The sequence below is a fragment of the Delphinapterus leucas genome, chromosome 5, assembly GCF_059928025.1.
Source record: "Delphinapterus leucas isolate spDelLeu-1000000601 "Yukka" chromosome 5, BTC_Dleu_Yukka2, whole genome shotgun sequence".
NCBI classification, from domain to species: Eukaryota; Metazoa; Chordata; class Mammalia; order Artiodactyla; family Monodontidae; genus Delphinapterus; species Delphinapterus leucas.
In genome coordinates this window covers 29,414,471-29,429,432 of record NC_143133.1, presented here as the reverse complement: position 1 = coordinate 29,429,432, position 14,962 = coordinate 29,414,471, and the positions used below count along the sequence as shown (strand labels likewise).

Here is a 14,962-nt window from a genome sequence, read left to right as displayed (position 1 = left end):
TCTTACATGAAACTATGAAGTTGAATGAACTCAATAAGCCAATATAGTGTGGTGTGATAAAGTTTGATTTAAATTTATGACTATGAATGAAAAATTAAGTCAATGGGACATGACTGAAGTCATTTAAACAGTATCTCATAAACAAGATAATTTAATAAGCACTTAACTAAAAGTTTTAAGTGCATCAAAACCATTTCTTCTGGATAACATAATAGTACTTACATAAATATTAAATCTAAGAAGATTATTTTTACATAATTATTTTTCAAAATATTTAAGATATAATTAAATCCTTATTTTAGTTTTAAAAGTAATCAAATATGATATACAGCATATTTCCCCTTAAATGGTACACTTCATATGATGGTTTCTTGGAATGAACATATTTTGTTTTTATATTTCTGATATTTATACAGGTAGTTGCAGTTTTTATTCAATCTATTCATTGCTAGTTTCTAAATATATTCTTCAATTTTTAGTCACAAAGAACAAAACAGAAGAGGAATATTATAGAAATTATAGAAAGTCACTGGAAAAACTGTTTCCTTACCTGTAATAACAGACTTTCTTTGAATCTGTAAAATATCATTACAGGAACTTAGTGTGATTTCCTTTTTTAAAATCTCAATTTTCTTATTATAAAATAGGTGTGTATTGTTTTGCACAAAATGCAGATAAGCAAAAATAAGGATACAAAAATCACCCATAAACCCACCACCTAAAAATAACCTCTGTTGTCACACTGTTTTTCCTTGAGCCATTTTTCTATGGCTGTTCATTTATTTATTATATTAGACATATGTTTTTTGTTTTGTTTTGTTTTGTTTGTGGTACGCGGGCCTCACACTGTTGTGGCCTCTCCCGTTGCGGAGCACAGGCTCCGGACGCGCAGGCTCAGCGTCCATGGCTCACGGGCCCAGCCGCTCCGCAGCATGTGGGATCTTCCCGGACCGGGGCACGAACCCGTGTCCCCTGCAACAGCAGGCGGACTCTCAACCACTGTGCCACCAGGGAAGCCCAGACATACGGTTTTATAACCTGCTTTTTCTTACATTATCCTATATTGTGGATATCTTTTCATGTCTTTAAGTATGCTTCTTCGATGTTATTTTAAATTCTCAGTCATATTTCAATGTGTAGATACATCTTAGTTTACTTAGCCAGTCTCCATCTGTTGGATAATAAAATTGTTCCAAACTTTCCACTGTATAAATGATGTACTGATGAACATCTTTGAAACTGAACCTCTGTTCTCTTTGAACATCCTTGAGAATTTCCTTAGGATAAAAATAATAGTAGAAGTAATATTGCTGTGTTAAAGGATGTGTTCATTTTTAGAGTTTCTGATGAGTGCTGCAAAACTGTCATCCACAACAAAATTTACTATTAACTTTGACTATTTTTCCAACCCTTGACAATACCCAGTGCTGCCATTTAAAAATATTCTTGCTAATTGAGTACATGAAAACTGATATCTCATTTTAAATTATAATTCTTTCATCCTGTAAATATTGTGGAGCATCTACTATGTGCTAGGCACAGTGCTTGGTACTCAAAGTACAACAGTATACAAGGAGAAACATCTGGTTCTCTGTTCTCAAGGAGCTTAGAGTCTAATAATGAAGATCAATATTAAGTAAAGAATCACACAAATACATGTAGTACAGTTAAAACTGTAATAACTACAAATAGAAGAGGTTCAGGACACACTGAAAGAGTGTAATGGGGAAACTGACCAAGTCAAGAGAAATTGAAGGTTAAGGGCTTTCCTAAGGGAGTGATGATTGAGCTGAATCCTGAAGGAAGGACAGGAGTGAATTATATGAACAGGAGGCAAAGCTTTCCTGGTTGAATGCCTACTATCAGAAAAGAGAAAAGATAAGGGCTAAGTTTTTCAGGGTCACATTAAGATTTGGGCTTTTGTTCTAAGAGCAATGATAAGGTCACTACAGGGTTTTAAGTAAGAAAGTAAAATGATCAATTTTACTCTGAAAAGAAAGCTCTGGTGGTAAAGTAAAGCACAGACCAGAGCGAATTTGAGGAAAGCAATTACAGAGCTATTGGAGTAGTCCCAGCAAAAGACAGTGAGACACTGTACTATGGATGTAATGGTGAAGATGAAAAGATAAGAACATTTAGAATTTGGTAGATTAGAAATGGGAGACAAGTGAGGTGACAAGAATTAAATGTCTAAATTTCCAGAAAAAGTTTGCAGAAGAACCATGAGTTCAGATCTATCTCTCTCTCTCTCTCTCTCTCTCTCTCTCTCTCTCTCTATATATATATATATATATATCTGCCTTTTGAGTCTCCTTTGAGATGTTAAAGTGGAGATTGTTTCAAGGAAGTTAGAGTCCCTTGCCAAATGCTGCTTAAGGTTTGAATAAATCAAAGAATAAAAATGCTCACTAAACTTATTGGTAACTCAGAAAGAGTCTTTCAGTGGAGTGGTGGGGGCAAAACTCAAATGGAAGCAAATAACAGTCAGTAGTAAGACAATAGAGGCAAGAAATGTAGAGAAGCCTCTTGAAAAGTTTGACTATGAATGGGGAGGTGAGAGAAGATATTAAGAGAGCGATGCTAGATCAAGGGAGAGGATTTTCCCTTTTTTTATATGGAAGATATTTTAATATGTTTAATATACTTAAAAGCTGATGAGACAGATCCAGTGAAGAGTGAGAGATTTAATATGTAAGACAGGAAAAAGATTTTTTGAAAATTAATGTTTTTGAGAAAGTGAGGGAGAAATAGGAACCAAAGCACAGATAGAAGGAAAACAGGTATATTTATATGTTTGTAAGCTAAAAGATGTAGAGGTTACTATGTATTTTCTCTGTGAATTAGAAGACAAGATCATCTGAGGAGGAAGGGAAGAGGGAGAGTGTTTGGAGGTTTTAAGAGAGTGAAAACATTTGCAAAAGGCAATTCAAAGAGGAACAGAATGAGTTGACCAGGATAATGCAGGACTGTCAATGTGAAGGGCCCATTTAAGATTGACAGCCATGAATTTATAGTGAAACAATATGGGGAATGTTGGGTGACCTCCCTTGACAGAATGTGTCTAGGTGGTACAAACAAAGGAAATGAGCAGTTAATTTCACCCAAAGCTGGAGTTTTGCCAGACTCAAATTACTGAAATATAAGGGCGCTTAGGGCTTAGGCAAAAATGTTACTGAAAATGGTAGACCATGGAATCTAAACTATATAAGGAAACAAATGAAAGCAAAGGAAGAGCTGATGATCCAGAAGAAAGTAGGGGTAGGGATGGTCAATGGGTCAGAAATCCAGATAACATCAAAGAATGGTCATAGTGGAAAGTGAATGGTAAATTATGTCATGGAGCATGCATAAATTAATAATTTTAGAGTCAGAGTACCTATGGATAATCACAAGGTATGATGATGGGAATTGGTGGCTGGAGTAGAGTGGAGAAAATACCATTGGAAATGAGGAGGTCAAGAAAGTAAGGCGCTAAGCTGTTATATCTTCATCCATGTGGACCTTGAAATCATGGCCTGTAGAAAGGATGATAGGAGTCAGGTGCCAAAGTGTATCATAAATGAGATGAAGGGGAATAACCTGAAGGAACAGAGGTTCTTAAAGAGAGAGTGGAGGAATAATGGTTGGGAATCCACAATGGGGAGCATGACCACACCAATTCCCTTTCTGACCTGGTGCTATGGAGGATGTGGGAAAATAAACATTCTCCAAATAAGTAGTATTCCCTGTAAAGGGGCAGTTCCAGAGGGTCAGGTGGCGGGTTTGAGAGGTTGGGCAGCTCTAGACAGCTAAGTCAGAGGCAAGGAGGTACACACATTATAAGGACAGTGTTGAGCATAGATGACTGAGATTCTTACATTTTGAATAATGGCTGATGACATTAAGTAAAGGGAAACTGCTTGCCTTAGATTTCTAGGAGAAGAAAGATGAAAGACATAATGGATTTAAATTCAATGGTGTCTGTGATAAGAGTGAACACTGGACCTAGTATACTGAAATTGTGGATAATTATTAGAACATTTCATCTGTTTCCATTAATACATTTTCTCTTTACATTTCTTTTGAAAACTGCTGACTCATTCCTTCACTAATTTCATGTTGGCATATTTCTCCCTATTATCAATCTGTAAGGGTTCTTTTTATAGTGAAAATATTTGCCCTTTTTAAAACAAAATAATAAATTTTTAATTTTATGGCAGTTTTTCTTTAGTATAAAATTTTGTAATGTGTATGTGACAAACTTTATTACTTTTTATTTCACAATTTCTGCTTCTGTTATGTGATAAATTTTAAATGTAAAATTTCTCCTGTTTGTTTACCTCTTTATATATTGATATATTTTCCTTTATCTTTCCCCAACATTCCAACAGTTCAAGGTTTATACATAATTCTTGTGATTATTTTTCTTACACTGTGATTAATTGGGATGAAATTTTTACCTGTATTACAATGATTTGTATTTTGGTCTATAAAGAAATTTCTGATTCTTGTTCTTTAAGAGAGAAAATGCAAAAGAGATAGGAATAGAATATTATCTCTAAAGTGCTATCTTTGTACCCAGCTTCAAGTGTCTTTGCTTAGCAGACTGATATAGATCATAACCCCAAATATGCAAGCAGCTAATAAAGCTTTTTGAAAGCAGAATAAATAGCCTATATTCAAATTCCTGCACCTGCAGGAAGACAGGAAGTGTTAGTTAGGATAAAGGTGATAGAGCTATTCTGCTGTAACAGAAACACAGAAATGCAGCAGCTTAAAGGACATAAATAATTATTTCTCACTCAGGTTGGTCTCCTGAAATGAGCATTCCAAGTTGTTAGGGTAGTCTGACCTTATTCTATCTGTGTGGTTGAAGTTTGGAAAAAGGGGAGGGGAAAAAAAAAAAAAGTCCAAGGCAAGCAATTTCCTTTACTTAAGCAAGGAGGTGGAAGTTGAACATATCACTTCTTTTTCAAAAAAATTAATCATTTATTTATTATTTTGGCTGCATTGGGTCTTCGTTGTTGTGCGTGGGCTCTCTCTAGTTGTGGCGAGCAGGGGCTACTCTTTGTTGTGGTGTGCGGGCTTCTCATTGTGGTGGCTTCTCTTGTTGCGCAGCATGGGCTCTAGGCACACAGGCTTCAGTAGTTGTGGCTCGCGGTCTCTAGAGCACAGGCTCAGTAGTTATGGCACACGGGCTTAGTTGCTCCGCAGCATGTGGGATCTTCCCGGACCAGGGCTGGAACCCGTGCCCCCTGCATTGGCAGGCGGATTCTTAACCACTGCGCCACCAAGGAAGCCCCGAATATATCATTTTTGTTCATATTCCACTGATGAGAACTGGATCACCTGTCTGCACCTAGCTATGAGGAAGGCTGAGAAATGTCATCTGACTGTGGTTCTCATGTGTGCAGGAAAAAAGGAGAACAGATTTGGGGAATGTAACAAGCAGTCTACCATCTCTGAGTAAGTGGTGTGGATATGTCTACAAAAAGAAGTGTAGAATTTGCTGAGAATTTCTCCTGAATTGGATTTTAAATTAAATATGTTTACTTACTGTGTTTTGTACTTTCTGTACTTTGCAAATTACTTTTTAAAAAACTCCCAAAATAAAAAGGATATGTCTGCATTTAGAGAAAATATTTAAAGTTCTGGGCACTTACATACCCTTTTCCTCCCCTAAATTTCTCTTCAGATATACACTCAATGACAGAAACCTTGGCCGGATTGTCACTATAGCAGAGCCATTCAACACTGAACTACAACTCTGGCAGGTATGAAGATAAATACCTCTATACTTGTCAAGGAAGGAACAGAATTAATTTTTTTTCTAGGAGAAGTGATATTTTCTCTATTCAGATCCCAGAAGACAAGAAAAAAGAAATAATTCTTATATATAATTAAATGTACACCTAGTTTTGTCTAAACTGAAAAAAATTCAAACAACCAAGAAATAAATAAAGTTTAAAAGTTGAGAAACGTGAGGCCTTGGGAGGATTAGAAGGCTCCATGAGACCATTTGGTTTAACAAAGCATGAACAGTATGTCTCCCCTTTCCAGGTAAATGTAATCCTGGGATAAGCTGGTCAAGATTTGATTCCTTTCTGAAGTCATAGTTTTGGAATTTCAAAACTAAGCCCAAATCTTTCAGATTTCAAATATCTCAATTCCCAGGGGGGCAGGGAATGTTCATTAATGTTGCATAAATAGAGATTGTATGAATTTTCAGTACCTGTATTAGATACTGGAATGTTACATTCCTCTGTATTAAGAAACAGAATAATCCTTATTTTTATAAATAACAAATACTACTATGGTGGAGTTTGGGGGAGGATTTTGGAGGGAAGAGGGAAAATGAACCAAGTTTAACAGAGATTTTTTGATGAGCCCTCAATAAATGAACTGAACGCGTATTAAAATACTCCAGATTCCTGGAATGAAAGGCTAAGCAAAGCCATCATTCCACAGACCAGATTTTCCAGGGAACACCTTGGGGAATGTGCAGAAAATTGAGAAACCCGAAGCAGCAGAAAGAGCATGCCAGCCACCAGTGTGCTGCTCTCCTTCCCCAATACATCAGGGCCTTTTTTGTGTGACATGCTGCCAGGTGTCCAAAAGCCATGGGTAATGATTGCTAATCTGAGAGATGGGCTCAATCTAAATGATGCACCAGAAAATGTATCTCAGTGTTATTCAGTGATACTGAATGTCCAGGGAAGAAGGAAATAAATCCAGAGTGTAAAGAAAATCCTTGAAGAATAATTGGGCTTAAAATTACTTTCTTAATTATTTCCTTCTCTTTTATAGATGGAGAGCTTTTTCAAAAGATATCCAGAAGCTGGAGCAGGAGAAAAACCTAGGGAGCAAGTGCTGGAAACAGTGAAAAACAATATCGAGTGGCTAAAACAAAACAGAGACACCATAAGAGACTGGTTTTTTGATTTGAATGGTTAATGTGTTCAAATTATCATATTTTAATTTTGTGACTGTATTGTTTCTCCCGTTAAATATTTGGTGGCCTAATTTACAAGCACTCTGGAGGGAGTCTTATACATAGATACTGCTTTTGCTAAGTACTTTAAATTGTTCCTCTTTGTTTATGAAGATACTAATAGAGTAGTTAATGTACTCAGGGATTTCTTCTAGGTGTACTTCATAGGAGATTCTTTACAAACTGAAGAGAATTTAAGAGCCATTTTAATGTCTTTAAATATCATTCTTTGTATCTTAAATCTGTGAAAATAGAACAATTTGGTCTTAGCTTTACATTTTTTGTACCAAAGAAAAACCACTTAATCTTCTCTCTTGATTGATTTTTAAAGTTTAAATACCAGTACGTGAGGGACCAATAGTATCATCTTAATCTTTATTATTCAGAATTACACAGATCTAGTATCATTGTATTCACATATGTTTTTACTCCTTTAAATCCTATCAAAGTAACCTGGGCTTATATTTTACTCTAGGATTGCATGAGTTAGCCAAAGAAATGCCTGACTGTTGCCTTTGTTCCCATAATATCAAAAAAGAACTCTCCTCTCCTTTTTAAAATAAATCTGAACGATTACCTTGAAAAAATACATTGTTTTCCAGTGTCACTTTACTCTTGAATAATAATGACTGCAGCATCCCCCAAATAATTTAGCTGGAGGCAAATAAGATTCAAGAACCCAGTCTTTTTCATGCTTGGTACTCTGTCATCTTGCTCCATTCCCTACAAAGCTCCTTCAAATAAGCTATGAAATTAAAGGGAAGATAGTGCTTAACTCTACTCCATGGATTTTAGGGGAAAAGGGCTAAATAATTGGAAACTGATTAGGAAAGAGAGAAGGCTGATTATTCCATAAAACTATATGGAATTAGAATTTAGCTTTGACCTAACCTAGCAATCTAAGTGTGAAAATGAGGAAACCCATGGATGTCTCCAACATGACTCTGCATATGTGAGGATATATCTTCTTATATATAACTTTTATGCATAAATCCTTAGATCCTAATCCATACAGAATAGCATTGATCAAATTTATATTCATGACTTGATTAAAGACATCAATTTTGTAGAAGCTGGTGGCAAGAACATGTTTAATATGGCACTCGATGCCTAGGAGATCCACAACACAAGTCCAATAGGCAGAAAAGATGGTAAATTACTATGTTCCAATCTGCTATATCTGGAAATCTAAATTTATTTGGAACCTTCAGAAGTATAAGATAATTTAAGATTGGTTTGATGATAATTGAAGCACATGGGAACAATCAAAATCTTAGCTTTGACTTTACATAAAAATGTGCCCTAATCAAGGACTCTCAAATTTTGTAACCTTTCCTATCGCTGTCTCTTAATTATCACTTTTCAATCCACATAGCTAAACTGGCAAATTCAAATGTAGACTGGAGGGGGAAAAAAGACAAAAAAAGAAGAAATTTTCAGACTAAAACTTTTAAAGTATTATTTTAAATTACTTCAGAAGAAAAAAACACATTAACATCATAAATCATCAGGGAAAAAAAAAAAATGCCACTATCCTCATGGGGATTAACACCCTAACTTCAAATTGACCGCAATCAAAACCAGCACTTGAAGTCTATGTATTGTATCAAGTGGACAAATAAGGAAGTGGGATCGTTTATCCTTCTGCTTTATGTAATAAATTCTTAAAAGAAAAATATAAATTTGAGGGGGATGGTAAATGAAACAGATTCCAACTTGCCTACAAGTCATTCTGTTCCATTCTACTTTAAGCACTAAAACTGAGAATGAATTGCTTAGTTCTCTTTAGCCCACGTGAAAAAGAACTGTGCACACTTTGTTATGACACCACTAGCTAATCAGGCCTTTCTCAAACAGCATCTGGTTTTTAAAAGGCTGATGACCAGTAGACAGATCTACGCCAAGAACAGTTTGCTACTGTGCTTTCTTGGTTGTGTCATGATTTTTACAGCGAAAAAATTTAGTACGTTGTATCCAAAATTAGACCACGGTAAACCATCAACTTTAAAGAATTAATTGGAAGAAATGATCAGCAAAGTCATGTAGCAAGAAGCAGTGCCAGTAATAATGATTGCCCCCCCCAGGCAGTTTATTTCTATATTGCAGATCATTGCTGTGCACCCACATAAATATAAAGTAGGAGTTTAAATAATAAACTATGAATATAAAAGTGACCAGCAGGGAAGTTCTGGGAAGCAGAGATATACAGCTGGGTTGAAGACAATGGTACTCCTACAGTTACCCTCCATGTTGGTGAAGTGTTAATCCAAAAATAGATAAATATAAGGTGGGAACAAAAATCGAGAATCGTAATTCTCAAAGGGGATTAAGAAGCAGGGAACAGAAGGAAGAAAGCAGGATAACCAGTGGAGCTTTCCAAAGCTTTGCTAAATAATGATAATAGTGATAGTAGTAATAATACTAATACTCCTAATAATATCAAACTCCTTTTTATACCAAGCCCTGTTCTAAACGCAAGCACTCCACATACATCAATTTATATATTTAAACTTTACAAAAACCCCATGAGGTAGGTACTGTTAATATCCCCATTTTACAGATGGAGAAACAGACAGAGAAGTAACAAAACTTGCCCAAGGCAAAAAAATAGTATCTGGCATAAGCCAGGATTTGAACCTAGTCAGTTTATCACCAGAATCTATGTATTTAACCACATATTAAAGTAGAAACATGCATTTTAAAATTAAAGTGACCTGAGTTTGAATCTCAACTACTTGCCTTTAATCTCTCTATTGTTCAGTTTCCTCATCTATAAAGTGGGATAAAAATAATCACTACCTCACTGCGTTGTTGTGAGGATTAAATGCAAAAATACATGTAAAGGACGCATGTATGGGAAATGATAATCACTCAACATTAGATGCTATTATTGTTACTATTATGATATCTCCTAGTCCCCATTTAAGACACCCGTTTGGAGAATAAAGTTGGGTTCAGGAATAACCAAACCTAAGCAACTAAAGGCACTAAGGAAAGGCAGTGTGTCAGATTATGTTATTGTTCATTAATAGTCACTGGCCCTCCCTGGAGAGAATTCCATTATCTTACCCCACTGAAGTCTAACATGGGTATGTTGCTTTTGGCTGGTGAAATATGAATGAAAGTGATCTATGTTGATTTCAGGCAGAAATATACGGAGTCAGCACATGTTTTGCCATTTTTCTTCTGCCACCCTACATCCAGCAATGTTTCATATAGAGGCTGCTCTGTTAGCCTGAATTTCAGAATGAAAACAATGAAACCGAAAATTGGTTCTTTGAAAAGAACGACAAAATTGACAAACCTTTAGCTAGGCTGACCAAGAAAAAAGTGAGAAGACTTAAATTACTGAAATCAGGAATGAAAGAGGAGGCATCACTACCAAACCTACAGAGATAAAAAGAAAGAGAATATGCATAACCATACCCCAACAAATTAGTGTTGTCAACAACTTAGACAAAATGAACAAATTCCTAGAAAAACAAACTATCAAACTGACTCAAGAAGAAATAGAAAATCTGAACAGACCTATAACAACTGAAGAGATTGATTTAGTAATAAAACAAAAACAAAAAACTTCCCACAAAGAAAAGCCCAGGACCAGATGCCTTCCTTAATGAATTCTACCAAACACTTAAAGAAAAATTAGCACCAATCCTTCATAAACTTGCAAAAAATAGGAGAGGAGGGAACTTCTCAATTCATTCTATGAGATCACAGATACCAAAACTGATACCAAAACTAGGCAATGACATCATAAGGAAAAAAAACCCCAAACTACAGGTCAACATCCCTTTCGAATGTATACACAAAGATCCTCCACAAAATATTAGCAAACTAAATCTAGCAACAAAGAAAAATGATGAAAGACCATGACCAAGTGCCAACTGGAATTTACCCAAGAACGCAAGATTGTTTTGACATATGAAAATCAATCAACATGATATACTATGTTGATGGAATAAGGACAAAAACCACATAATCATACCAATGGTGCAAAAGAAGCATCTGACAAAATCCAGCACCCTCTCATGATAAAACAATCAACAAGGTAGGAATAGAAGGGAACTTCCTCAACCTGATGAAGGGCACCTATGAAACACCAACAGGGGGCCTCCCTGGTGGCACAGTGGTTAAGAATCTGCCTGCCAATGCAGGGGACACGGGTTCGAGCCATGCCCAGGGAAGATCCCACATGTCGTGGAGCAACTAAGCCCATGGGCCACAACTACTGAGGCTGCGCTCTAGAGCCCGCGAGCCACAACTACTGAGTCCATGTGCCACAACTACTGAAGCCTGCGTGCCTAGAGCCCATGTTGCACAACAAGAGAAGCCACCGCAATGAGAAGCCTGCATACCACAACGAAGAATAGCCCCCGCTAGCCGCAACTAGAGAAAGCCCACGCACAGCAACGAAGACCCAATGCAGACAAAAATAAATTAATTAAAAAAATAAATAAAGAAACACCAACAGCTAACATCATACATATAGGTAAAAGACTGAATGCTTTGCCCCTAAGATCAGTAACAGGACAAGGATGTTCTCGCTTGCAACTTTACTTAACACTGCAGTGGAAGTTCTTGCAAGGGAAATTATGTAAGGAACAGAAATAAAAGACATAGAAATTGGAAAAAGGAGAATGATCTTTATTATCAGATGACATGATCTTGCACATAGAAAATCCTAAGGAATACACACACACACACACACACACACACACACACACACACACACATACACATGATTACCACTAAATGTGTTCAGCAAAGTTGCAGGATACAAGGTCAATATATAAAAAGTAATTGTATTTTTATATACTAGCAATGAAAAATAAGAAAATGAAATTAAAATTAATTACATTCCAAGACCATCTAAAAGTATAAAATACTTAGGAATAAATTTAACAAAAGAAGTTCAAGACTCGTAGGCCTAACACTAGGAAACACTGTTTAAAAAAAAGTAAAGATCTAAACAGACAGAAAGACATCTCAGGTTCATAGAATGGAAGACTTAATACTGTGAAAACGGCAATACTCCCCAAATTGACCTACAGATTCAACATGATCCCTAAAAATTCCCAGCTTGCTTTTTTGCAAAAACTGAAAACCTGATCATAAAATTCATATTGAAATGAACACAGAATAAATAAAAGAATCTTCAAAGTAAGAACAAAGATGTAGAACTCACGTTTCTCAAATTTAAAACTTACTACACAGCTACAGTAACCAATACAATGTGATACTGCCATAAGGACAGATATATAGGTCAATGGAATAGAACTGAGAGTCTAGAAATAAATACTTATGTATATGGTCATTTGATTTTTGACAAAACAATACAGTGGGGAAAAATAGTCTTTTCAATAAATGATGCTGGGAAACTGGATATCCACATGCAAAAAAATAAAGTTGGACCACTTTCTTACACCATACACAAAAATTAACTCAAAATGCATCACAGACCTAAAAGATAAAACTACAAAACTGCTAAAAAATAAAAATAAAAAATGCAAGTAAATCGATCAGGAAAGTGATGACAATCCTATCTGTAAATCAAATATCTGATTAGGGACTGGTATGCAGACTATATAAAGAACTCTTACACTCAATAATAAAAAGACAAATGACCCATAAAAAATGAGCAAAAGAATTGAATAAATATTTCTCTAAAGATAAACAAATATCCAGTAAGTATATGAAAAGATGCTCAACATTACAAACCAATAGTGAAATGCAAATTAAAACCACAATGAGATACCACTTCACACCCACTAGGATGGCAATACTAAAAAAGACAGACAATAACAACTGTTGGCAAGGATATGGAGAAATTGGAACCTTCATACATTGCTTGTAGGAATTTAAAATGCTGCAGCTGCTTTGGAAAAGTTTGGCAGTTCTTCCAAATAGTAGACACAGAGTTAGTATAGGACCCAGCAATTTTACTCCAAGGTATATATCTAAGAAAAATGAAAACATATGCCCACACAAAAAGCTGTATGCAAATGTTTATAGCAATATTATTCGTAATAGTCAAAAATGAAACAAATCAAATTATGAATGGATTTTAAAAAGATGGTATATACCTGTAGTGCAATATTATGGAAAAGGAATGAAATTCTGATACATGATATAACATACATGAACTGTGAAAATCATTTAATTGTACACTTTAAACGGGTGAATTTTATGGTATGTGTATCATGTCTCAATAAGATGTTTTTAAAAGCCACCCAGAAATTGAAAATAGAGAAAGAATATCCCCAAATACACAAAATCAAAACAGAGATACCATTTTTCACCTACCAGATCAACCAAAACTAAAGAGATTGGTAAAATTCACTTTGATGCAGGGATGGGGAAGTGGCCCTCTCACCACAGCTGGTAGCAGTGTGGATTGGAACAGTGTTTTAAATGGGAATTTGGCAACATATTTTACAATTTTAAATATGCTTTTCCTTTGACCCAGCAATACAGCTTCTAGAGATTTATCCTTTAGATGCTATATAAAGACACTCACATGGTATACAGGGATGAAAGGATTTTCACCTCAGAGCTCCTGAAAGTGAAAAACTTATAGCAGTTACTAAACTTGTTAAATAAATTATGATGTTCCCGTACACCAGAATAAGATACCAGCATTCCCATTCCCATATGCTCTACCTTCTCCTCCATTACAGCTGAGCTCCTAGCTAAGGCCAATGCACTAGGTCTCATCTTTGTTCAACTTCCCAAAGCACTGCACTAATAAATCTACGTCCTCTCTCATACCATCAGTGTTTCCTTATCTACTGGATTCTTTGCAACAGCAGAGAACCATGGTATTATTTTCCCCCAAAATAACCTCCCCTCCCAAAATCTCTTAACCCTATTTCTCTTTCCAGATCTCTCCTACTTACTGCAAATTTCTCTAAAGAGTTGTCCTTTCTTTTTTAGAGGAGAATTTAGCAGAAACTATCAGATTTTAAATGGGTATGCCATCAGACCTAGCAATTCCAATATCAGGGATCCCTTTTAGATAAGTACTTAGAGATATTCATTTATTCATTCAACCGATATTATACAGCATTTGTTATGTCCAAGATTTTATCAGCAAATAAAAGACAAAAACAAAACAAAACAAAACAGAGTTGTCTAGGTTCACCTAAAATTTCTCCCTTGAGCCCATTCTAATCAGGCTTTAATCCCCACCATTCCACTTAAAGTGCGCTTGTTGAGGTCAGGACTTGCTAAATTCAAAAGTCAATTCTCAGCTAACTGATATCTGACTTAATCCAAAGTTAAATTTTAAGACTTCTAGACAAATGAAATGGACTATATATTCTTCATATAACCTCTCCAAAATACTATTTTCAACTGAGTTTTGATGTTTTATCAAAATAGTAGTGAGTCTGAATACAGATTTTCTCTCTTGTTATTTTAACAGACAGACAAACTGAGAGAAATGTTGACATATTCTTATGAAAGTTGAGAAGCAGCTGTATGAATAGACTTCCATTCCAAAAGTAGAACCACTGTACAAAGGTAAGATTTTCCCAGATAGATAATTTTGCATCTAACACATAGGCTAATTATTAAGGTCCAAAATTATAGGATGTAGAGCATGGCTCCAGTTGTTTTAGCCTGTAAAAGATTTAAAGAAAATATTGCTAAGCTTCCTCCTCAGCTATCTTCTCTTAGGGGAAAAAAATAAAACAACTCTTGATACAGTATCATAAAATCTATAACTTTAATTAATATACCTTTGCAATCAACACTTCAAGATAAATTAAAGATGTATTATAATTGGAAGGATCTATGTCAACATTATGACAATGATTATCCCTGAGTGGTGTAAATGATTCCTACCCAAGGAATTAAAGGTCTAGGTATAAGAATCAATAAAAGCTCAAATAAATGTATGCTGTTCCTGAAAAATTTACCCACAACATGACAATAAGGAGATTCAATGCTCTGATTTTTCAGGAACGTCTAAACTTGAAATTTATCAAG

The 14,962-nt window shown here is 35.4% G+C and overlaps 1 protein-coding gene across 1 annotated transcript in view; it reads left to right on the top strand.

Moving 5' to 3' along the window:
* ENPEP (glutamyl aminopeptidase) overlaps positions 1-7,669 on the top strand; it is a 104,417-nt gene extending 96,748 nt beyond the window's left edge. Inside the window, exons 19-20 of the mRNA XM_022596307.2 lie at positions 5,675-5,753; positions 6,787-7,669. Of these exons, the coding sequence (XP_022452015.1) occupies positions 5,675-5,753; positions 6,787-6,933 (226 nt within the window). The 3' untranslated portion in view covers positions 6,934-7,669. The remainder of the gene's footprint in view (positions 1-5,674; positions 5,754-6,786) is intronic.
* Positions 7,670-14,962: the final 7,293 nt, after the last annotated feature.